This window comes from Ochotona princeps, chromosome 6 (genome assembly GCF_030435755.1).
Source record: "Ochotona princeps isolate mOchPri1 chromosome 6, mOchPri1.hap1, whole genome shotgun sequence".
Classification (NCBI taxonomy): Eukaryota; Metazoa; Chordata; class Mammalia; order Lagomorpha; family Ochotonidae; genus Ochotona; species Ochotona princeps.
Window position 1 is genome coordinate 24,824,845 of NC_080837.1, and position 26,630 is coordinate 24,851,474.

General features: G+C 38.0%; 1 protein-coding gene and 1 non-coding gene across 3 annotated transcripts in view; both read left to right on the top strand.

The window, feature by feature from the left end:
• Nucleotides 1–26,630, top strand: part of RFX7 (regulatory factor X7) — a 125,619-nt gene that overhangs the window by 77,140 nt on the left and 21,849 nt on the right. For both annotated transcript variants that reach the window (XM_058665812.1, XM_058665813.1), the window contains exons 3-4: nucleotides 11,731–11,813; nucleotides 13,242–13,364. In XM_058665812.1, the coding sequence (XP_058521795.1) occupies nucleotides 11,731–11,813; nucleotides 13,242–13,364 (206 nt within the window). The remainder of the gene's footprint in view (nucleotides 1–11,730; nucleotides 11,814–13,241; nucleotides 13,365–26,630) is intronic.
• On the top strand, nucleotides 4,023–4,129 carry LOC131480606 (U6 spliceosomal RNA). The gene has a single exon (XR_009245660.1). It is a non-coding gene; the product is annotated as a U6 spliceosomal RNA (small nuclear RNA).

Consider the following 26,630-nt stretch of genomic DNA (forward strand, 5'->3'; position numbering starts at 1 on the left):
TGTTTTGTTTTGTTTTGTGTTGTGTTGTGTTGTGTTGTTTTAATGGTATAGTAGAGTCGTCTGTATCATTTGTCTGGTGTTTGAGTTTGTAATCTCTGTATTAGGTTGTTTCACTGCAGAGTTTTTCCAAGAGCCATTTTTTTTAGCAGGTTGAAGGAGTCATAATGTAATATAGGAGATACATCTGAGGATAGATGGCATGAAGAATGCCTTCATTTCTGTCTGTAGTCATGAGGACTCTTTATTGTCTATTGTTATCCTGGTTGGCCATTGGAACAGCATAAGTGGAAATAAAAAAAGAATGATAACTCTATGGAGAGTTTCTCTTGTAGCTCAGCCACTGTGCAAAACATTGCCTTATCACATCCCACTAAGACCTTTCCTGGCCACTGTTTTAACCTGTCTCAATTCTCTTTCTTCAAAACAGTTATCCTCATCATGTAACATATTTTGCTTTTAAAATTTGTTTGCTGTATGTCCTGTTACTAACCTGTGAAACAGCATCTAGGGCATAGTAGACATTCATGCTGGATGGATCAAGAATAATCTTGAATAATTTTTGAAAAATTTCCAGTCTCTCTCATGGTTAGTCTTTTAAATCAGAAGCCAATTCTCTTAACATGCTTGCTGCTGAAGTTGTTGAGTAGAGACTAAAAGCTATCTGGGGCCTGACACAGTACCCTACCAGCTAAAGTCCTCTCCTGGCATGTTCTGGGATCCCATATGGGCACCGGTTCTAATCCCAGCGGCTCCACTTCCCATCCAGCTCCCTGCTTGTGGCCTTGGAAAGCAGTTAGGACAACCCAAAGCTTCAGGACGCTGTGCCCACGTAGGAGACCCAGAAGAGGCTCCTGGGTCCTGGCTTCGGATCAGCTCAGCTCCGACTATTGCGGCCGCTTGGGGAGTGAATCAATGGATGGAAGCTCTTCCTCCCTGTCTCTCCTTCTCTCTGTATATCTGACTTTCCAGTAAAAATAAAATAAATCTTTACCAAAAAAAAAAAATCCCTATCTGACACATTTGGAATTCTGCTTCCTTGAAACCCAAACTAATATTAGAATGGAGTCTTCTAAAAGAGACAACATATTGCTAGCAATTTATCACTCAAGTAGTAATTCTTAGCAAGTGAGGCATCTTCTCTCCTGTCCCCCCCAAAGATATATACCATTTCATTTAGGGGGTAGCTGTGGGGTGTATGCAATTCAAAATGTTCCCTTTTTCTCATGTTGCTTTGCAGGAAAAAGTGTACTTTCTCACCTCACATCCTTGCTGTAATGAATGCAGAAGGCCAACTTACTGAACAACATTTGATTAAAACTATACATTTCTCTTTGTAGTATCAAATTAAATTATATCATGGCTTGAAAAAGGTCCATGGTTGGAAGTTAGAATTTAGCTTGTGGATACTGTTAGTAAAGAATTAACTGGGAATCTGACTTTGATGTAAGTCACCTGGTGAAGAAGTAAGTGATTTCCAAAATCAGGAGCATGTTTATAGAGAATTTATTTAGGTGGGAAAAACTTAGGCAGGGTTAAAATTTAAGCAAAAGGCTTTGTTTTGCTTTTGAGTAGCACAAAATGAAGTGATTTATATAAGCCTGTGCCATATATAGGATTTTGAACCTTTCATTCCTAACCTTCTGTTGTATTAAGCACTTCAGTTATTTTTTCCTACTATAGCATGGGAAGAAAATACAAGTTACTAATGTTTTTATTTTCTCCTGTTAGGGACTCAAGTGGAGGAAATTGCTGTGATAACCTAAGTCATGAGTTCTGATTACATCTTTTCGTATTTATACGGAATAGCCTAACCATTATCAGCTAGATTTCAAATCTGTTTTATTGTCTCAGAAGTGAATAGGAAGAAGCAAGATGGTTATGTCTTACTATTGCCTGGAGGAAATTGGATTTTCATTAATATATTTGTATTTAAAAAGTAATATAGTACCCAAAATTGTGTTCTGATTCACAAATGAATTCTTACGGTATGCTGAACATTCTGCCTTTCACCTCAGGTTATTTCAAATTTAGAAAAAAGTAAATTCTAGGGGAGAAAAGGAAAAATTACCGGCTGCCAACAGACAGGGTTCAAAGCACTGACTTGTATACTCTGTGGCCTACATCTTAACATGCTAAGGTTTCAGTCTATTTTTTATTTGTTAAATTTTTATTTTGAATTTTTAAATTTTATGGTACAATTTTGTAGAGACTGGGATTCCACCCTCCTCCTAAGAATCCTACCCCCCCACTGGTCTTCCCCACATTGCTATAATAGTATAATCCTTCATAAGGAGTCATGATTCCATTAGTCTGTTATTTAAGTGTACCCCAACATTGATGGTACAGACAATGTCAGACAGTCCAGCATCCCATTGTCTACACATTTCCAACAGTTTCGTTGGAAGTCCATCTTTGATTTGGAAACAGTTGTATTTCCACATCTGGATATGGTAGTCCACTTTTTAAAAATTTTTATTTGTTATTTTTATTGGAATGTCAGATTTATGGAGAGGAGAGACAGAGAGAAAGATCTTCTATCTGCTGGTTCACTCCCCAAGTGGTCAAAGCAGCCAGAGCTGAGCCGATCTGAAGCCAGGAACTTCTTCCAGGGCTCCCATATGGGTACAGGGTCTCAAGGCTTTGGTCTGTCCTCTGATGCCTTCCCAGGCCACAAGCAGGGAGCTGGAAGGGAAGTAGAGCAGCCAAGACAGGAACCGGCGCCCATATAGGATCCCGGCACATGCAAAGGTAGGACTTTATAGCTACTTAGGCCACCATGCTGGATCTGAGGCTGTAGTCTTTCAATCTTGAAAAATCCAGCTATTAACTTTTGGGAAAGGATAATGATGACTGGATTGTCGGATATCAACCTGTCTTTCTATCCTGGAAAAGTTAGATATACAGTGACCAGAAACCTTATTTATCCTTCTGAATATAATCACCTCAAGCACCAAGAATCCCATGATCTTTTCTCATACCATGCAAAAACATTATTAGTAATCCCTTTACCTCACCTAAATGACCCCAGAAAATGTTACCTGATAATCCCTTTTTGTATAATTTGATTAGGGGAAAATGTATTCTCCCAAGAGAAGACTCCTATTTGAATCCAATTTCATAAGAACTCACATGTTTTGTCTTTTATACCCTCTATTTATTTCAACCGTAGTACCTACTATATGAAAATTGTAGCAATATGTCTCTCTGTTAGCATTTATTTAGTCTTTTCAAAAGTGTTTTATTGTTATTTTTCATGAAACAGTTTCCCTCCTTTAGCTCCCCTTTCTCCCACCCTATTTTTCCCTCCCACCTTTTCTCCACCACCACTATTTTTTCTTCATATTATTACAAAACTATAATCCTTTAGTAATGGTTACTAATTCGATATCTTGTTGTTTAAGTGTATTCCTGGCATTGTAGGTACAGGCAAAGGTAGGAAATCTAGTATTCATACTGTCATTTAGAGTCCTGCTTTTATTTGGGAGTAGAAATGCATACTGCAATGTGTCATTTCCCAGTATGCTAGTCTCCATTATACACTTCATTGATGGTATGTGTTTATACAGGTTTACTTGCATATCTATTTGTTTTGTATTTCTGCATGAAGGTTGCCTTAAAACAGAGAGAACATGTGATATTTGTCCTTTTAGAATTGGCTTATTTCACTGAGCTCCACTGTTCTCCAGTTGGGAACATTTTATTGCAAATGGAAGCATTTCATTCATTTTAATGGCTGCATAGTATTTCGTGGTGTAGACATACCACAGTTTCTTCATCCATTTCACCTTTGATTGTCATCTGAGTTGTGTCATTGTCGTTGTGGATTTTTAGTATTTATTTAGTTTCTAGTGACGTTGACACTTCCTACGTTGTTATTTATCATTTCAGTTTCAGTAAATCAGCTCCTCTTTTTACATTATTAAGTCCTAGAAAATTCCATGCATTTTAAATTTGTTTCTTGCATTTATCTTTTGATTTATTATCATCAGCCTACGGCTCAGTTTCTTAAAAGTGCTAATCAAGTGCTCGCTTCAGCAGCACATATACTAAAATTGGAATGATTCAGAGAAGATTAGCGTTGCCCCTGCTCAAGGATGATATGCAAATTAATGAAGTGTTCCATATTTTTGGACCCCAGGTCGATATTGATGGCCATTTCCCATGCCCAGGTGCTGGAACCATTGAGAGACTGGATGTGGCTTCTCCCCCGGTATTCCCTGTACCCTCAGATACATGAAAAAGAAATGGAAAACTTTGAAACAATGATCACACCCACATTTCCCAGACCCTCAATCCTTCCCACCCTGACACCCTGATCAGTTATGTAAGCATCATCTAAAGTAAAAATTGGAAAAAAAAAAGGACAAGAATAAAAAGTAACTAATCAGAAAATCAATCAAAATATATTTTAGATACTGTACAGTCCTTTTTTCTTTCATAATTTCATATAAAGTACTGATCAGGAAATCATTCAAAATATATTTTAGATAATTCCCTCCCAAAATGACCACTGTTTAGATAAAGTGAACATCCTTGGCAATATCTTTTTTTCACAATTTCATATTTTCTTAATGGGTAGAACCATCCCAATACTGTAAATAGAATCTACTCAATTATTTCACATCTTTCTTGGAGTGTGAATTTTCCAGTGTTAATACGCTGGGAAGTTCCCTGAGGCTTCTTCAGTGTCAGAATTTTTAGTTCAGAGTGATTTTTTTGTTTGTTTTCAGGAGGCCATCTGTTTCCTAGCTCACCTAGTGAGAATCAGAAGGACAAAAATGAAAATCAAATTTGGAGTTTTGTTGAAGTCAGCTTGTCTACCTTGGTTTGCTTTTTCTTCACTATCCCCTGAGTAACAAATGGGTTCAGATCAACTCAAATCATATTCCTCAGAGCAGAATATATTACACAGAAAATCACATGATTTCTATTTTATACCTTTTTCAGTAAGATCACAAATAGAAAGAGAAATAATAATACAATCAAAGTTTCTCACTTCATTTGACATATATTGCCCTAAAATGTAAATATAAAAACAATTTTCTTTTGTGGTAGATAGCCCTCCAACCACTTGTCCATGTCAGCCCCTGTGGTTCTAACAAGCTAAAAAGCTGGGTGTTAGGATTCTAGGCAATAAGCCTGGAAAGCTCTGTCTTCCTGTTCTATCCTGTGGAACTGCTGAGGCCTGAGAGAATATAAACTCAGGTATGTTGATTGTTTTTTTGTAAATTCTGAAAGGCCACAGAATCAAGTTTCTACTTTCTCCTTTGGTCCTAAATACTGGGGAAATTCAAACATGACTGTACTATTGGTGTATTTATATTTACTCCCTATATAACAAATCATCTGAAGAGTTAAATTGAGTCATTTAGCCTTCTGGATGTTAAAGCAACTATTCTAAGTAGAAAGTTAAGTTAGAACATTATTTAAAGCCTTTTGTTGCTACCAATTTTGAAAGTAAAGTTGAACACATTAATTATGGACATGGTTTTTTGGTTGATCATCCTTCATCAGGGTCAGTGACTGTCACCTGCCTAGGTCTCTGAAGGGTGTTTGTCTCCCCAGGAGTCTCCTGCTTTTGGAGATGCAGATAGTGAGCCTCAGATGTAATTTCACCATCAAGGATTTGCATCACAGCTCATTGTTATGGTCTTAAAAATCAACAGCTCTTCCCAGTTTTGTGACATTGGTTGTACGGGTCAAGACCTGAATAACACCTGAGAGAGAAGAGTCTCGTAACATTGAAAATGCCACTACAGCAAACATTTTGCAAACAGTATAAATCTTTTTTTTTATTAACATTTCAGAAACTTAAAAAAAATGCTGTAACTTTAGATCCAAGGCCTTCCTTTTACAAGATGTGCTCTTCCTCCAAAACAGATCTCTCCATTTAGACTCCTTGCACCTGGACTCCATGCTAATAAATGATGGGAACACATTTTCTTACTGTTTATCTGGAGGTCTTTAAGTTCTAGTGATAAAACATTCAAAATTCTGCCTGTTCTCCACCATCCACCTGTTCAGTGTTAACAGTGCAGAAGCAGATGTTTTGAGCAAACAAGTAGTGAGGAAAATTAACTCAGTGTTTGAGATGTTAAGCATTGTTTCTGGTATTACTTTATGAGCAATGTAATGTTAATTTTTAAATTTTTGACCAATGCTGGCCAAGCTAGTTCCGTTTTCCCTAGTGGCATAATTGGTACCAGAAATATTTTCTAACTTCAATTGCATATTCTTGGCTCAGGAATGGAAATTGTTCACCCTTTTCCTCACCCTCAGGAAAATCTGTGCTGCTAGAACGTTAGGGAAAATAATTTGTAGCCAAGCTTGATGCTATCCTGAAAAATGTAGGAGTCTTACTCTCATCATTAAAATTGCGGCAGTACAGAATAAGATGATGGTTCTTAAGGACTGAACATGAGGGTGTTGGATGGAGAAAGGAGAGAGATTGATCAAAGGGTACAAAGCTCCAGTGAGAAGGAACAAGCTTTAGTGGCCTGTTGCAATAAGTGATGATTGTAACTTGAAAACAGTAACACATAATAATACATACCAGAAATACTTTATAGATATTTTCATCACAATTAAATAAGCATTTTATTATTATTAATTTCAAAAATTACACTCATCTTAAACAGCTTGCCTAGTAGTACAAAGCAATTGAATGGCTAATTTATAACTCACATAGAGGTCTTCTATTTCTGTGTCCTTTGAGTACTGTATCATATTGCCTGTGGTAGATTAGATTTGAAGGATCAGTCCCTCAAGTTCAAGTAACCAACAGTTACTTCATTCATCATCATTTATGTTTTCATATATATGTGTACGTATAATACTCCTACAGCCTTATCAGTTCTTAATGTGTCATTAAAGTTTGCCTAGTAATTTCAAGTTTATAAAAACTCCGTCCCGGTTACCTTTATTACTATGCTAATCAATTATGTAACAATACTCTTAGGAAGATATCTTTGTGATATACATTCTAAAAGAGTTATTGAACCAAACATTTTGCTGTATGACCATCTTATGAATAAGTGATTCACTTTTTTCCAAAGATCCAAGTCAAAGGAATCTTATATTAGCTGGCTCACTGCCCAAGTGAGTGAACTCCCTTGGCAACAGCCAGAGCTGAGCTGATCCGAAGCCAGAAATCAGGAGTTTCTTCCATGTCTCCCACATGGGTACAGTGTCACAGGCTTTGGGCCATCCTCAATTGCTTTCCAAACTCACAAGCAGGGAGATGGATGGGAAGTGGAGCAGCTGGGACACGAACTGGTCCATATAGGATTCTGGCTTGTGCAAGGCAAGGGTTTAGCCACTGAGCCATTGCGCTGGGCTCAATTGTGATCTTTCTGATGATCCGTGACAGTCATCCTGGTCCCCACCTCAGGAGAGTACAGCATCTGTCCAGCAGCCCAGGTGATCCAAAACCAACTCAATTTGGGTGCTGTGTTAAACTCAAATGGTAATATGAAAACATACTCAGTATCATCATCAGTCAGAGAAATAAGATACAACAGTGTGATAAAAGAGACAAAACAAAATGGCAGAGAAATTGTTGCTCTTGGGAACATAATCAGCATAACAGTTTTTGCAAGTTTTTAAAATATACAAGTAAAGTTAAAGATATGAAACCTCATGACCACATTTTTCCATTTAAGTGTATCCCTTAAAAAAGAAATGTTCACATATGGATACAGGATTCACAAATCAGCATTTTCATCACAGCACTGTTTTAACAGTGACACTTTGCAATAATTGACTATTTGTCAGTAGAGAAATGAACAAACTCCTATGTAATATTGTCCGTGCTATTAGAGATAAAGAATATCTGGAGCAAATAAGACAAAAAAAACTAGACTCTCCTTTAAAGTGCTTTGTAATTTTAAGTTTAAAAAATGAAGTAGAATATTAAGTGTATTGAAAGAACATACCGGGCCTAGCGGCGTGGCCTAGCGGCTAAAGTCCTAGCCTTGAAAGCCCCGGGATCCCATATGGGTGCCGGTTCTAATCCCGGCACCTCCACTTCCCATCCAGCTCCCTGCTTGTGGCCTGGGAAAGCAGTCGAGGACGGCCCAATGCATTGGGACACTGCACCCGCGTGGGAGACCCGGAAGAGGTTCCTGGTTCCCGGCTTCGGATCGGCACGCATCGGCCCGTTGGGGCTCACTTGGGGAGTGAATCATCGGATGGAGGATCTTCCTCTCTGTCTCTCCTCCTCTGTGTATATCTGGCTGTAATAAAATGAATAAATCTTTAAAAAAAAAGAAAGAAAGAAAGAACATACCATCTGGCCCTGTCATAACTTTCAGGATTCTGCCTGAGAAGGGGATTTAAGGAGCTTCAGGCCAGTTGAAAGAAAGAGAGAACACTAGACACTGGAAAGCACCTGAAGGATCCCACATCGTTATAATTCACTGAGTCCAAGATGACTTTGCTCCCAGCTTAGTGCATTCACAGTCCAGACCCAGAGCCATTGCCTCCCTACACGAGGTGGCACCCGATTCGACCATAGCATGGGTTTGAGCTGTGAAATCCACTCAGTTCCCACACCACCTTTTGGGGACCTTCTGCTCTGCCTCTGCTCCTGGTCAAATAAAACAAACCAGCAGGACGGGCAGTTCTTTGTCTGGGTTCACCTCCTGAGTTCACAGTGAAATCTGCTTCCCACCTTGTTTCTGGTGGAGTTCAGATCCCCACTTGCTGAATGCCATTAGGGTATTATTTCAGGTCACTGTAGCACCATACCATTGTCTCCACTGCTTTCCTGTGTCCATCAGTCTCCAGGTGTCCCTCTGCTGTCGGTCTGTCCCCTCCTATTTCCTGGAATGTGCCCTTTCTGCTTCACCCTGGCTAATGTTTCTCCATCTGTTTAAATGTGTCCTCACCCTGTTTCATCATCTTGATTCTCCATCATAAAGCTTTAATATGGTAGGTATTGTTGGAATTAACAGGATGCTCTTAATATTTGATAAGAGCTTTTTGAAACAGATTAAAGTAGAGAAGATGTTGGATCAGGGAAATCAGCTCCAGCTACTTAGACATTCTGGTAACTTATAAATTAGTATAAATTCTTAGGGGCAAATACTGTGCTGTATTGTATGAATCAATCTTACAATATTTGTGATACGTAGTATATTAGGTTTTAAGTGCACTTAAAGTTCTTAGGGTTCTTACGTTGTTACATGCAGCTAATTCCTGCAACCAAGTCCTCTTTTTACAATTAGTTTACCACAAGCCAAAATCCCAGGCGCAGCAAGGTGCTTAGTAAATCCTTTATTCCAGTAGGGTAGGAACAGGAGCAAGGGTGGAGGGGAAGAAAACTGAAAGGGACACATCTCCTGCCATGGTGACAGGCTGGGCGCTGCCAGGGAAGGGGAAAGGATATCTTGGAGGAGGACTGGAAAGAGCCAGATAGGAAGGGAAGAAAGGGGGAGAAGGAGATGGGAGGGGCTGTGTGGGCTGTGTGCTGGTCCCCCAGGGACTGGTGACTGAGGCTATGAGTCACAAGTAGGTGGGTGAAGACTAGGGGAAGGACCCCAGAGACTGGGTAGTGGGATTCTCAGGTAAGGCATCAAGTTACAGCTGATTGGTGGATAACAAGAAAGTCAGGAATTTCGGCAAGCTGTGGGGAAGAGGACGCCACAAATGGCACAGGGTCCAAGATGGCATGTTCGACTCACTCCTCACATAGTATATGATCATAGAATATCCTACATCATTTGTGGTACATGAAAGTACAAAATGAATAGACAAATGAGTCAGTGAATTTCTTATTGTTGAAAGACAAACAGATGAAGAACTAGAAAAGGTGGTGACATTGAAAATAAAGAAACCAAGGACCAGTGGGGTGTATCAGGCCAATACTCCACCTGCAGCACTGGCCTCTCAGTCCTGGCTGCTCCACTTGCAATCCAGCTGTTTGCTTATGGACAGGGAAAGCAATGGAAGGTGGGCCAAGGCCTTGGGATCCTGCAGCCAGGGGAGACTGGAATAAGCTCCTGGCTCCCAGCCTTGTATCAGCCCTGCTGTGGACATTGTGGACATTTGGGGTGTGAACCAGTGTATAAAAGATCTCTCTGTGTCTCTTCTTCTCTTGCTGTAAAATCTGTATTTCAAATAATAAGTAAATCAAAAAAGAAAAGAAAAGAAAAAGGAGAGTAGAAGAATATAAGACAGAGTTGCAGAGCTAATGAAGGGTTAATGTGGAATGCACCACAAAGAACAGAATTAATCAGAATCTGAAACTGAATGTTCTGGAAACCAGAGCTAAGAAGGTGATGATAAGTGACAGATGAGAAGTGAATGTTTCTGGTGTGTTTCTTTTTATTCTTTGAGGGGAGCACTGTAAAGGGGTAGTTGGTGAATCTGTTCAAGCAAGATCTAATTGGAAAGTACACATGGTGGGATTTTTAAAAGTAAATTTGTGAGCTACTTACATGCAACTAATATATTAAATCATTTTGTGGATAACTTCTGAGATTAAACTTCTGTGGATGAATTCTGGCAAAAATAAGGTAGTCCAAATTGTACCCTGAACATTTCAAAAAGTTGGATCTAAGTTTCAGCCACGCTTTGTGAAGAAGTAATAAATTCTGGCTCCAGAAATTCCAGTAATCTATCCACATTTTCCTGCTGCAATAGAGCTGTGTTTGACTTAGGGTACCAAAATTTTTCATAAGATTTTTATTACATTAAGATGTATGATACTTTAGAAACTGTTACGTGGTACCCTTAGCCAGGAAAAATAACTACAAAGAGGAATACAGAAATTAGTTTAAAGATTATGTTTGTATAAAAATATGAGTTACAGATGCTAATAGAGAATGCTATAGACAGGTCATGTAAATTGACTGTTGTAAGTCAGAAAATTATTAAATCTGCATAGTGTAGCCTAAGTTCCATTCACAGCTAAGAATTATATTATCAATTACATATCTTTGAGAACTGAAACAGGATTCCAAAAATCATCTCATCCGTTTTACAGCTGTTAGGAAAACTGACCAGCGCTCTGCCCGATTAAGTTAATGATTAGGCTAAAACTAATAAATATTTCTCTAAACTCTTGGTACAGTGCCTGTCATACAGTTCTTTAAAACCCTCCTTTGTGTTGGCATTGATCTATGATTTTATTTATCTCCACTAGAATTAACAAGGAAGTACCATTTTCTTATTACTGGGTTTTTGCAAGCAATGAGTGTGTCAAAAAAAAAAAAACACTTCATTGTATTAGTGATTAAAAAACATTTATTTGATAGGTAATTCATCTAGTTTAAATTATATAATCAATGTCTTTGCACGAGATATTAGAAAATTTTGTTGTAAAGAAAACAAGTGTGTTCGGGCCTGGCGGCGTGGCCTAGCGGCTAAAGTCCTTGCCTTGAAAGCCCCGGGATCCCATATGGGCGCCGGTTCTAATTCCGGCAGCTCCACTTCCCATCCAGCTCCCTGCTTGTGGCCTGGGAAAGCAGTCGAGGACGGCCCAGGGCTTTGGGACCCTGCACCTGCATGGGAGACCCGGAAGAGGTTCAGGTTCCCAGCTTTGGATTGGCGCACATCGGCCCGTTGCGGCTCACTTGGGGAGTGAATCATCGGATGGAAGATCTTCCTCTCTGTCTCTCCTCCTCCTCTTTGTATATCTGGCTGTAATAAAATGAATAAATCTTTAAAAAAAAAAAAAGAAAACAAGTGTGTTTAAAATGTGACCTTTTTTTTATTTCTTTTAATCAGCAAGAAGTTGAGAAGTTTACAGACCTAGAGAAACTCTACCTCTACCTTCAGCTGCCTTCTGGTCTCAGCAATGGAGAGAAAAGGTATCTGTTCTCCTTGTTGCATGACAGGATGTTTGTGTGTGTTGTGGTTGTTGCTGTTTTGTAATATTCCCAAATTGTTGCCATTTCATAATATTCCTAAAATCATTAGAAAATAAAAACAAAAACCTAAAAGGTCATTTTAGTTTTTGATGATGTGTATTTGTTTACCGGCACTTTTTGCTAATTCATTAGTGTTAAGTGGATAAATGCTGTATGCTGCAATCTGAATGATCTTCTATAGACATATGGGTTTTTATATGCATAATAACAGGTTGGGAAAAGCGAACAGAAAACCAAAGAATAGTTAAGTAGCTGAGGAATGAAGTAGAAGAGTTTTATCTTGTACTATCTGGAAAGCGTGTAACAGAAAAATAATAGTGAAATTACTGGTGTAGAACATGACTTCACAATGAAGGTTAGTTTAAACATTTAGGGAATTACACAGTTTCATCATTAAAAATGTTTAAATTTCACTTAGGAAACATAGAAATTGATCGTTCGGTTATTCTATAAAGATTTCCTTACATTTTAATCATTTCTCAAGATTTGTTTTATTCAAGTAGGTTATCCTTAGTGTTCTGTTGTTTTTACCTTTCTTCTTTTACAGTTTGCACAACTGTATCGCAATTTTAATTATTTCATATTCTAGAAACTTCCTCGGTGTCTTCTTTAAAATTAATTAAATGCTTACAGGTCATTAAGATGACTGTGAAAGTCAGTAGAGCAGCTACTTTCACATTATCTTAGATGAGATCAGCTTATAAATGATATACCTATGTAATAAAAATGTCAGATGTTTAGTGAACACATTAGCTTGGCATGTGGGTCCTGATTGTACATTTGCAGAGGGAGAGTTATCCCTTCAGAATCTCCCTGGTATAAATTTAATTCTGTAGATAACATACTTTGTTAAGACTTCAGTATAGTTACTTGCATAGAATATATTCTTTTGGTATACTCAGTAGGTAGAAATCAAAGTTTTTTTTCCTGATTTGTAGTTTGAAATGTTTGGTAATCTGATTAAGTGTAAGCAAATGAACAGGCAAGTAAGTAAACAGACACCCACTTGAAGTAATTTGGCTAAAACCAGTATGCTACATTGTTAATCAGCTTTCATCTACGCCAGTTTGAAAATCATGGGGAGAGACAGATGGGGACAATAACTTCAGTTGGGCAGTGGTTCTAGGAAATGGTTAGTAATTGTAAATAGATAGTTTGTGTATAGAATTAAATAGGTAGTTTGTGTATAGGTTGCTGAGGATTTGCTACTATATGAACTAAGGTTGATCTAGTCATTTATAAAGTGTTTGTATTCATTTTTTGGTTTTTGGATTATTATTTTTTTTTTAGTGAACCATTAAAGCTCAGTTCAAAAGTTATCAATGAATTTGTACCTACTTCAAACATATATTTTTATTTTGTGATTAGCGATCAGAATGCCATGTCATCTAGTCGGACACAGCAAATGCATGCGTTGTCCTGGATTCGGAATACCCTAGAGGAGCATCCTGAGACTTCATTGCCCAAACAAGAAGTCTATGATGAGTACAAGTAAGTGTTAACTGGTATAAGGCATGTTTATATATTGAAGAAACTTAACAAGATCCTTGGCCAGAATGGTATGTTTTATCACCAGTGAGTCTCAAGCTATTATGTAGGGAGCTGCATTGAGAAATCCTAAGATTCCTTCTGCTGTTTAAGTTTCTTTGGTGGCATGTGTAGTAATAAAATTACTAACTAAAAAGATTTTTTTTTTTTAGTTTGGAGTATGTATCCAGCTTAGTTTGATGTATGTTTTAGTTTGATGTATGTATTCACAGCAAAGAATACAACAAAGTGAAGCGACAACTGACAGGAGAAAATATTTGTGAAGTGTACATCTGATAAAGGATAAATAAGGATTCATGAAACTCGAAAACAAAACAAACAAGATAGTTAAGAAATGGGCTAAGGATATGAACATGCATAAGGATAAAATACAAATGACCGGTAGACACATGAAAAGATGCCCAGGATTACTGGCCATCAAAACCACAAAAATAAAGTTTAGCTTCACCCAGTTAGAATGGCTAAAATCTGAAAATCCAAAAATGACAAATTTTGGATAAGATGTGGAGAAAAATTAATATAACTATTATGGAATACAGAATGGAGATTCCTCAGAAATCTGAAAATAGATCTACCATTAGACCCATACATCAGTCTTCCAGGCATTTCTCTCCCCACCAAAAATAAAGCAACATTTGAAAGAGTTATCTCTGCCCCTATGCTTATAGAAGCCTAATTCATCATAGTCAAAACATAGACTCAACCCAAATGTCTATCAACTGATGACTGGGTAAAGAAATGTGGTAGATAGAGGAGGATGGACTACTACTTGTGCATGAAAACAAGTAAAATCCTGACTTTTGTAATAAAATTGATGCAATTGGAGTGCATTATGTTTAATGAAATAAGCTAGTCCCAAAATTACAAATTTCATAGGTTTTTGTGATAATATACAGAATTTGAAAAACTGTGATGTATCTGAGTGACCTTGACATCTTGAGATTTGGTTACTATTTACAGTCCTTGGCTATGCTCCTGAAGAGCAGTGATCTTTCTACTTTCTACCTGTTGAGCTCTTCAGTGGATGATTAAGCTTGTGGTTATAAAGTAAATTTAAAGTATGTCATTGGAAAAAATGAAAGAACAATGAAGGAGGAGTCAGTGAGGGGAGAATGAAAAAATTGTGTTCTTAAAATTAACCTATTCCCTTTGTATAAATAAATTTAAAAATAACAGGTTTTCTAGAATTCTTCAGGATGATGGAGAGTTCTAATAAGTAAAGGCCAGTGTACGGTTGTTCAATGAATGGGTTTCATTATTAAGGGTGACAGGAAAGATGTGTCCGGAGTCAGAGGGGCAGTGGAAGACAATAAGTCAGTGAATATCACTGATGAGTGAAGGAAAATCTAAAGCATGTTTTTTTTTTTTAAAGATTTACTTTATTTTTATCACAAAGTCAGATATACTGAGAGGAGGAGAGATAGAGAGGAAGTGGAGCTGCCGGGATTAGAACCAGCGGCCATATGGGATCAAGGTGAGGACCTTAGCCACTAGGCCACGCCGCTGAGCCCAAGCATGTTTTTTACTTTAACTTTTACAAGTCTCTTCTTCTGAATCCCAAACCTATTCCTCTGTATCAGCCAAAGAATGTTGTAAATTACTGCTCCGGACAAAGAAGCTCAGCAATTCACACATACTACATGTTCAAATAAGTTTGATCATACAGATAATTTCTTTCCATATGAGAAACAAAAGTATAGAAGCAAATGTATTATCTTAGAGAACAGTATCTAGTCTTGTTTAACATATTTATAATTCATGTGAGAGGGGGAATTTAGTCTGTAAGAGTGAATAAAATTGGAATTTTCTGATTACTGAACTCCCAATCCAGCAGCATAAATATGTTGTACTGATGCAGTTCAGGAGAAATGTATTGAATAAATGCTGTTATTATCCAATGTAAGATAACAGCAGAATTATACTTATTAAAAAGATTTGGGTACTTAAAAGGAAAAGTTTATGCCAGCATTCAAAATTCTTACTATCAGTAAAAGAGCCATAATGGAGTTGGACAAAAACATGAAGAAAAAGATCTGAAATATTAAAAGAATAAAGATAGAGCAAAAAAATATTTTTATCTTTAAAAAGTCACAACTGAGAATGCTGTGTTTCATTCAACCTATTGCAGTCTACTGAATATCTTCTAGGTGTTAGACTCATATAAGTTCTGGTGATAGAATGGCTAAAGCAACATAAGCCCTACCCTCACGAAGAATGTGTATTTTTAGTAAGCATAAAATATTTATTGAATTAATGTCAATTAGGATGAGTTTAACCTTCTAAAATTTCAAAGATACAAATATGAATTCAAGAAAAGGTTGTAAATATCTGGCAAACTTGTGTAAAATGTTAGGAAGAGAATTGATCATATCTCTAAGTTTTGTGAGTTTAATAAATGTTGTAACCACTCTGTCAGTTGGCTCATCTACAAAATGAGTCAGTTGAAGAAGATACATGATGTGTGTTGCTCTAAAGTTCTGTTTGTCTAAAGCAGAAAATATTGAGCAACTGATCATACAGTGTTACCAAGCTAGTTCCTTGAAAGGCAAATTGAACAAATAAGGTATGACTTTCATTATGGACTAGTGAGAGAACAAGGGATATTTGTAATTTTTAGCAAAGTAATGGTTATCCATTACACTACCCGGCATATCACCTTGGAAACTGCACTCTGCATTTGCAGTGTGACCCTGGCCCATGAAAACAATTCTTAGGTTACTAAACAATTTCTTCCCTCAAGCAAAGTATGGCAATATTTTTCTGTAATATTTATTTGAATTTTTCCTTGAAGTATTTTCCTAAGGTTTCCATAAATCTTCACAGATTTTTTTCTTTGAAAAAATTAAAAGCTTTCCTTAAACAAGAGACTGAAGGAAGTAGTGACAGCTGAGCAATTAGTTTGTTAATCAATAGAGATAAAAAGGGATATACATTAGAGATAAAAAAGGGAATAGGTCACTAGGCCATATGCTTGCAATGGGGGAATCTCAACTGAACTTGAACTGTGTTTATGCAACAGGGTGGAGGAATCCACCATGGTGAGAGGGTTTGGGGAGGGGTGGGGAGAATCCAAGTGCCTGTGAAACTGTGTCACATAATACAATGTAATTAACGAATTAAAAATAATAAATAAAAAAGGGAATATGTTAGAGAGACTAGATACTGAAATTTAGAAAGGAAGAGGAATTTCTGATAATACTATACTCAGAAAGAAGGAAGATTTTTTTTTAATTAATTACGTCGCATTATGTGATGCAGTTTCATAGGCCCTGGGATTCGCCCAACCCCTCCCCGTGCCCTCCCCACCACGGTGGATTCCTCCACCTTGTTGTAGTATTGCAGTTCAAAGGAAGCAAGTTTTGTTTTGGAATTGGAAAGTGGCTTACTTCGAATCAGTACCTACACCTGGATATTGCAGTTCATAAAAATTTTTCACTAGAAGTATACCTTACTTACTGTTCCACAGTGCCTGCACATAGCAGATGTTAATTTAAAGCCAAGAATGATTAAAACAGAATTATATCCCTGACATTAATAATAAGAGTGCAGTATTGTGGAAGATTTCCTAAGACTTCTGATATGCATCTGTCTTCGTTTTATAGATGAAAACATTGACACCTATAGAAATTAATGGATTTTCCCAGTGTCACAAAATGAGTAAAAGGAAAAGCCAGGGCTGGCATTCTTGCTCCTTCTTTGAGCTGTTGATGTGATGATGGATTGTACCTCAGATGCAGTCTTTCGTTCCTGGAGGGAATGTCCTCCCCATGCTTCCTCGTGTATTATTTCGGATGTTTCCATCTGTATTCCTAAGTGCACTTGGTCTGTGATTTCCTTTTCTGTGCTGTCTGTGCCAGGTTTTGCTGTCAGTGTTAAGTGTTTCCCTAATTTTCTGTGTTGGCATCAGTTTATATAGCATAGGCTTTGGTGCTTTAAAGAACTCCACTGTAAAACCATCTCGAGCCAAAGCTTTATTTAGGGTGGTAACCGTTGTTTTATTGTTTTTTCTCCTTCATATGTCAGTTTTGATAATTTTCTTTTCCTAGGATTCATTTACATTTCCAAATATGTTAGCTTTTTAAAAAAATTTATTATGTGTGTTATTTCTGTTCCTCCTGATTGTTTTTTTTCTTTCTACTCTTTCAATAGAAAGCTTTATTTCTTGTATATTCTGCTTTAAAAACTGAACATTCATATCTAAAAATTTGTTGTGCTTGTAGTTTTAACTATCCTGAGTTGTTACAGTTCCATTTTTAAATAATATAAAATTAGACTTTGTACTTCTTCTTTGAGCCAAAGTAGTTAGAAGTGATTTGAGTTTTATTTTGTTGTTGATTTTGATATGCTTGAGATAGTTTGTTTTACTTTGTTTTATATTTCCTTCCTTATATTTATAGTTTGCAGTTAGAGACTGAGCCTTAAATCTTTATTTTTTGCATAAAAATCTACCTTTAGTCCAACAGAATATCAGTTTTTATAGATATTTCTGAACATTCTCTTTATATCAGATTATGTATTCTATTAATACCTACAAAATCCACTGTCTCAGGCTTTTTAAACCCTCCAAGCACAGAAAAAAAAAATCAAGTTTTGCTATTTGCTATTTAATTCAGAAGTGTTTCATTATTTTTACCTTTATTACAGTTTTCACTTATTGTCATTAAAATCTTTTGTCCTATTTAACTTCCCTTTGATATCAATATTTGTGAGTCATTCTAGAACTCTGATAGTCACATGTGTCGTTCCCTTTATTTTTACCATTTGTGTCACTTGAGCTTATATGTTGTGCCTGAAATTGTCTTCTAAAATTGTACCTGGTCCTGAACACTGACCCAGAGAAGAAGTTAGTGGAGTGATACAGCACCAGACCTCAGGTGTTTGCACATTGCTAGCCACAGGGAAAGTGACAGCCATAGCCCCTGCTACCTTTTCCTGTAGGAGTACCGTGTTCATTTCAAATGAGTGTCTTACCAAGTAACACAGGGCCAATTTCAGCAGTCCAAAAAGATCTGTTTGCTTTTATTTGGTAGGCTGATTAGCATTCAGATTTACAAACTTGACAACTTTGGCCACGATGTTTACTGGCACACAAATATTCTCCCCAAGTCCTTTGATTTATTTTTTTTTTAAAGATTTATTCATTTTATTACACCATATGGGATCCTGGGGCTTTCAAGGCGAGGACTTTAGTCGCTAGGCCACGCCGCCGGGCCCAAGTCCTTTGATTTAAAATACAATGTTTTAGGGCCCGACGCGGCAGCCTAGTGGCTAAAGTCCTCACCTTGCATGCGCTGGGATCCCATATGAATGTAGGTTCATGTCCCTGCGGCCCGGCTTCCCATCCAGCTCCCTGCTTGTGGCCTGGGAAAGTAGTCAAGGACAGCCCAAAGCCTTGGGACTCTGCCCCTACATGGGAGACCCAGAGGAGGCTCCTGGCTCCTAGCTTTGGATCAGCTCAGCTCTGGCCATTGTGGCTACCCGGGGAGTGAATCAGTGGATGGAATATGTTCCTCCTCTGTCTCTTCTTCTCCCTGACTTTCCAATAAAAATAAGTAAGTCTTTTTTAAAAATCAGTACAATGCAATGTTTTATGGAATGTGAACATTTTAATTGTTATAGTTTATTTCTAAAAGTTGTATGTGTGTGACACTTTCATGCTTATGGCCTGAATTTATGATTTCAATTGTATTAATCCACGTAGGTTAAACCCTTACAAGAATCTTGAAGTTAGAAATAGACTCAAGTGACAATTTTGTTTTATGAGCTTTAACTAGTTAGCATTTCATGAACAAAATAATGTATAAATGTGTTTTGTACTGATTTAAAATCCAGCGTGTATGCATAAGTTTCTTAAATGTATAACATGATTTCATATTAGAACACTTGTGTAACATAGCTGGGGACAGAGACTATCTCAGCATTAAGCATGAGGCCTGCATGATTCAGAGAAGCCAGGTACCCCTTCAAGGCTGGGATTCTTTTGTGTTAACCACTTCCAGAAACATATAATTAAAATTTTAGGATAGCATTTGTCAAGCCTTAATTACAGTTTAAGTATATTTAACTGAGAAAAATAAATTAGGAAGTAAAAGTGGTCACTTCAGTGTTAACTAATTTTTTAATTCATATTTAACAAGAAAATATGAGTATTAAACATGTTTTATAAGTTCATTTGAATTATCACTTAAAATTACATTAATATTTATAACATCTGAGTTGTACACTATCCATCATTTGTTACCACTTTTCAGATAAGATTTTTTTTTTCTCACTTCCTTAGTGTGTTCTCTGTCATAGAATTCCTTATTCCCATTTTCCTTTCCCCCGTTTCCAAGGATTTCATTTTCAAGGGTGCAGTTGATAATATTTTTGCAAGATTGATTTATTTGACAGTGGTGAATGGAGGAGAGAGACAAAGACAAAGAGAGAAGTAGGTAGTCAACTTCCTTCTTTGGTTCATTCCCGAAATGGCTGCAACACTTGAGGCTAGGTCAGGCCAAAGCCAGGAGCCCAGATTCCGCCAAGGTGGAGAGGTCCAAGTACTTGGCCCATCCTCCACTGTCTTCCCAGGCACCTCAGCAGAGAACTAGATTAAAAGCTGAGTAGCTGGAACTTAAACCAGAGCTCTGAAATGGAATGCTGGTATCTCCAGTAGCAGCTTAATCCCCCGCACTGCAACACCACCCTAAATTTATGACTCCTGTTGTGTTAGCATGGATGTGTTCATCTTCTCAGGATTTCTAACCACTTCCATTTTCCACCAACTTCTCATCTTTCCCTTTTTAGCTCTTCAAAGAGCCAACAATAGAGCAGTGGCTGGATAGAGCTGAAGGAGTGAACATTACAGCAGGAAAGGCACTAATCCTCTTGTTTGACACCTTTGTAGAGAAGATTGACCACCACCTGGCCTACAGTTACATTAACTGTCACAAACATACAATGCCGTAATAAGTGTAACTAGAAACCATATTTCTCAGTATAAATTTAGAGTCATTTCCAGTACTTTATCCCACTGAAACTTCAGGTCCAAGAACCCAGATATTTGTGTATGTTGAGACATTGGGTTGTCAGTCCAGCACTGCTGTTACCAGTTCTTTTTTTTTTTTTTTTTTTGAGATTTATTTATTTTCATTACAAAGTCAGATATACAGAGAAGAGGAGAGACAGAAAGGAAGATCTTCTGTCCAATGATTCACTCCCCAAGTGACTGCAACGGCCGGTGCCGTGCCGATCCGAAGCCGGGAACCAGGAACCTCTTCCGGGTCTCCCACGCGGGTACAGGGTCCCAAAGCCTTGGGCCGTCTTCCACTGCTTTCCCAGGCCACAAGCAGGGAGCTGGATGGGAAGTGGAGCTGCCGGGATTAGAACCGGCGCCCATATGGGATCCCGGGGTGTGTTCAGGGTGAGGACTTAAGCTGCTAGGCCACCAGGCCGAGCCCCTACCAGTTCTGTTTAAATCTGCCCTGAATATGCTGTGTGGCCCAAAACACTTTTTGTTTTTGCTAAGGTAATCAAGATTTCAATATCTCTACTCCTAAGGACAAAGAGGTCATGGCAGAAGTTAGTGGTGCTTGGTTAGTTGAGCAATAGAATGAGTCACTGGGTCAGGAATTTTGGCACAGAGCTGAAGATGCCACCCTGGGCACCTACATTCTGTAATGAAATGCCCGGGATGGAATCCCAGCTCCATTTCTGATCTCAGCTTCCTTCTAATGCACGCACCCTGGGAGGCAGCAAGTAATGGCTCAAGACGTTGTGTCCTGCCACCCGTGTCACAGCAGAGGCGGCTGGACTCCCCAAATTTTAGAGGCATAAAGCATGCTTACAGAGGCCCTCAGCAACAAATACTGCTGTTCCCCTTCAAAAAGAGTTGATTCAGAAGGGGAGAGCCTGAGCCAAGAAGGCAGAGTTGTGGAGCCTTGAACCCCAGAGGGCTCATCTCAGGCCTTGAGAACAAATTAAACTGGTATGGCGGGATTTTGGAATTGCTCCAGACTGGTGACCCCTTTCGTCTGTGCAGTTTCTCTCTTCTGATAGAACACAGCATGCCCAGCTGCTTATCCTACACCTGTCACACCTTTGCATTTGGGGAAGAGGTGAAAGACAAAAGCCATGAGCTTCTTCTAGGTCTTCCATGTGGGTGCAGGGCCAGGTATATCGTCTATCTTCAACTGCTTTTCCAGGTTCTTTATCAAGGTGCTGGATCAAAAGTGGTGCAACTGGGTCTCTAATCTGCAATCCTATGGGATGGTGGCATCAAAAGCAATAGCTTAACTAGCTGTGTCACAATTCCAGCCCATCTTTATTCTTTCCATCCGTTTGGTTAGTTATTGATTGGAGAACTAATGCCCAAGAACATCTTGAATGTTAGCATTTCTAAAAATGTATATGTTTTTATTTCAAACTTGACTGATTGACCTAGATGAAATTTTCAGATGAAAAACACTTTGAGAATTTTTGAAGTATTTCCCATGTCTGTGTACTGCTCAGGTCTCCCTGTGGAAGTTTATAGGTGCTCTCCATTATCTTTGGAGTTTCAGATTTTCAAAGAGAAGCACCTTACTGTGGTCTTTTTCACCCAATGTCCCAAACATTTGACAGGACTTTTCAATCTGAAGATTCACATCTTCCATGCTCAAAAATTTTGTTTTCTTTTTTTCTTTCCCTTCCTTCCTTCTCTGTTGTTGTCGTGGGGTTTTTGTTTGTTTGTTGGTTGGTTGGTTGGTTTGGTTTGGGTTGGGTTGGGTTTTTTTGGTCCCTCCTTTCTGTTCTCTTTCTGAAACATATATATGGTTTCATTCATTCCACCCAGTTAATCATTTGCATCCCTTTTAATAACACTGGACACTGTTCCAGTGTTTACTCTGAGCAGCATTTTGATCTTGATGCCCAGTACACACTGTGGATCTGTATGTAGGTGCTGCTGTTTTGCTCGCGATGAAAAAGTAAGAACCAGCAGATGATGCATTTGAACTAGAACTGTCTAATTACAGAATATCCCCCTTATAATCTATTTCAAGCCTTTCTTTCCCTTTATATTTTTCTTCTCTACCCCATCTTTCATTTCTTCTGATGGATTATATAGCTGACAAAAGAGAAAGACAAACAGATATGCTGGTTCACTTTGCAAATGTACTCAGTGCTGTGTTAGGTAGGGATGAAGGTAGAAGCCAGAACTCAGTGCAGGTCTCCGTTATGGATATCAGGGGCCTGCCTATTTGAGCCATCACCTCCTGCTACCCAAGGTGCACATTAGTAAGAAGCTGGAATTAAGGGTTGACCTCATGGCTTAGCAAGCAAGTAAAGCTGTCGCTTGCAATGCTGGCATCACATATCGGCTCCCACTGGAAGTCACAGTGGCTCCACTTCCCATACCAGCTCCCTATTAATGTGCCTAGGAAAGCAGCATGGGCCCCTGCACCCACATTGGACACCCTGAAGAAGCTCCCAGTTCCTGGTTTGAGTCTGGCTCAGCCCTGGCCATTTTGGCTTTTTGAGGAGTGAGCCATCAAATTGAAGACTCTCTCTCTCTCCCTTTCTCTCTGTCTCTCTCTGTCAGTCTTTGTGTGTGTGTCTTCTCCTCTCGCTGTAACTCTTTCGAATCAATAAAATAAATCTTTCAAAAACAAAAATGCTGGAATTAGGAATAGAGGTGGTACTGAAACCCAGTTACTCCAGTACAGATATTTTAATCTGGAAACCAAATGCCCAATGTCTGTTAACTTGTTTTTGACTTGGTAAATAATATGTATTTACTCATTGGACCAAATTAAAACTGTTTGAAAATATGATCAAATCTTTCTTCATTCTTTTTTAGCCTATTTTCCTCCACAGATTTAATTACCTTTGATATCATTCTGTCAATGATTCATACATTTATTTCAAAGGAAAATGTATTATAGAAAGAGTTCAGACTTGTGTTACTAATACATATTCTAGATAGCTTTCATTTTCCATGTTTATAGTTACTATTTTAATTTATGTAATATTTCTTTTTTAAATACATTTTCATTGCTAGATAGAATCTCAAAACTTTTCCTTTTTTCTTTTCTTTTTTTTTTTTTTTTTTTGAGAAGGGTTTGAACCAAGCACTCCAGCACAGGATGTGGGCCTGTCAATACTAGGCTCCACACCTATTCTCTATCTTTTCCTAATCTTATGTTGGAGGTTATCTTCAGATTTATGATGATCTTTTTGCTCTATTCCTATTTAAATGCAGCAAACAAAAACCTTGGAAGCTCCATCTGTCCATTACATTTAACCAGAATCCTTCATACTGGGAATTGGTTTTTCCATACACACACAACATGTGATCATATTTGTAATAATCTCTAGTTATCTTGTCTTCAAGGTTAATCTTAAAATTCCTGTAAGAACATAGTATCTGATGAACACTTAAGTTGTTTAAACTAATACCTTGACAGTGTAAAAATGACTTTTTTAGATTTGAGACATATTTCTGTAAGAGGCAATATTCGTTCAAATCCTCGTTCTTTTGGAAGTTCTCCAGGTTCTGTCTTCACTAAAATTATTCAAGCAAATTTTTTAGTAAGTGAATGCATTAGAGGAGTGGACAACACAGTAAAACTAAAATAAATTTATTTAAAATTTTTTACATTTATTTTAAAGTTAAAACAGTTTTAAAACATGAAATTTAAAATATTTATTTTAAATTGTAAAATGTTTTACAATTAAAATGTATGCTTGGGCCTGGCAGCATGGCGCAGTGGTTAGGGTCCTCGCCTTACACGCCCAAGGATCCCATATGGTCACCAGTTTTAATCCCAGAAGCCCGCTTCCCATCCAGCTCCCTGCTTATGGCCTGGGAAAGCAGTTGAGGATGGCCTAAATCTTTGGGATTCTGCACCCACGTGGGAGACCCGGAGGAGCTCCTGGCTCCTGGCTTTGGATTGGCTCAGCTCCAGCCGTTGCACACTTGGGGAGTGAACCGTCGGACGGAAGATCTTCCTCTCTATTTCTACTCCTCTATGTATATCTGCCTTTCCAATAAAAATAATTAAATCTTAAAAAAATAAATAAATAAAATGTGTGCTTGAGAATCTTGTTAACTTCATCAGTGATTTTGTTTCTGTGCATTGCATTGTCTGTTATGACCCTGTAGAAGAAATTTGTCAACCAAAAATCTGGATCAAAATTTTGCATGTTCTTGTCTCTGGAAACCTTTACATTACATTACTTTCATTCTTTAAAAAAAAAGAAAAGAAAAGAAGAAGATTTATATATTTTTTTTTAAATTGGAAAGTCAGATACACAGAGAGGAGGAGAGACAGAAAGATCTTCCATCCGATGATTCACTCCCCAAGCAGCTACAGTGGCCGGAACTGTGCTGATCTGAAGCCAGGAGTCCAGAGCCTCTTCTGTGTCTCCTACATGGTGCAGGTTTCCAAAGCCTTGGGCCGTCCTCGACTGATTTCCCAGGCCATGAGCAAGGAGCGGCATGGGAACCAAGGATGCCAGGATTAGAACTGGCGCCCATATGGGATCCCAGCACGTGCAAGGCGAGGACTTTAGCTACTGGCCTACCACGCTAGATCTACATTACCTTCTTTATTTTTGCTCTTTTTCTCCTGTGTTTTTTGCCATATGTTAGCAATAGTAGTATTGGATTTCTAAGCACTTGGTCGAAATTTGAGTTAGATATCTTGATTTAAAATATGTTTCCCAAGTAAAGGAGTTTATAACAAGTCTCTTTTTACCAGCTCTTAGAAGCTGTTCCCTTACATTTTAGTAGCCAGGGTAGAGATGAAGATGCTTTACCTGTTAATGTACCTGTTCACTCTAGGAGATGATAGATAGGGTGTTCATAACTGGCACAGTGAGCTAAGCTGCTGCTTGATAAATCTGCATTTCATATTGGAGTGGCTGGGATTGGGATTCACCTCCACTTCTGATCCAATTTCCTGTTAATGTTTCTGAAAAGCAGCAAATTCTGGCCCAGCCTCTTGGGTTCCTGCCTCGCCAGTGGAAAACCTGCTTAGAGTTCCTGGATCTTGCATCAGCCTAACCCAGCCCTATTACAGCCATTTGGGGACTGAACCAATGGATGGAAAAAAAATTGCACTGTCTCTCCATCTGCATATCTTCCCCTCTCACTATCATTCTGCCTTTCAAATACACAAATGAGAGAGAGAGAGAGAGAGAATATGAAGAATATGAATAGTTATCCTGGAAAGGAGAGGGAAATTTTATAAATTATAACTTCAAAGTAGTTGTTCTTAGCTTTGGCTAAAACTTAGAAGTACTTGAGAAGCTTTCATACGCAAAAGAAGTTCTTGTCTATTTCCTACCATCAAAATAATTCTGATTGATTCATTTGCAAGTGCCAGAGCATTGGAAAATTTAAAAGCTGACCAAGTATACTTGATGTGAAGCTGAATTTGATACCCACTGCTTTAAAGCAGTGCCTTCCACCTGAAGGGGGCTTTTTATTTTCATACCTGAAGCCATTTTTTACTTGTCAGAACCATTAGTATGTGCTTTAGGTATCTAATGGGTGGAAGATGCTTAGCATCCTACAAAATGCAGGGCAGCCCTGTATAGCAGAGAATTGCCCATCCCAAAATGTCTTAGTGTTTCTAAGGAGAAATCTTGCCTTATACAAAGTTTAGCTGATTTCACATTTCATCAGACTTTATACTACATTTCTAAAATTTGATTATTCAAGGAGATGGTCTATATTCTCCAATAAATCTGGGACTTTTTTTTTTTTTTTACGGTGATAGAAATACAGATCTACCCTGGAAGAAAATAGACTTTTCCTAACACTTGTATTGATCATGGTGGTAATACTGATTTTTAAGTCTAAAACTGTAAATGTCTTTTTTTCCTTGTTGTTTATTAGTGTGTAACTAATGTACTAGCAGTAATGATGTATTTGTGTACTAGTGCTCTGGATGGCTGTATATAAAACTAATTAATGAAATTAGCTGTTTATCACAAAATATTAATCAAGATCCTTTATTTTTATTTCATTGTGTGTTAGATGGTCCCTTTTATGAAGTAGTTGTTTTGATGGTTGGCCATCAGTTTGTTTGAAAACTGCAAAACTACTCAACATTTGATTAATATGTTAAAGTTTCTGGATTTTTGTCTTTTGATGTCTGGCTTTAGAAAATTTTGTGCGAAGGAATGCTGGTGAATGTGCCATTGTTTGTCTTTGTTTAGTATCTCTCTTTATATGTGTAAAGA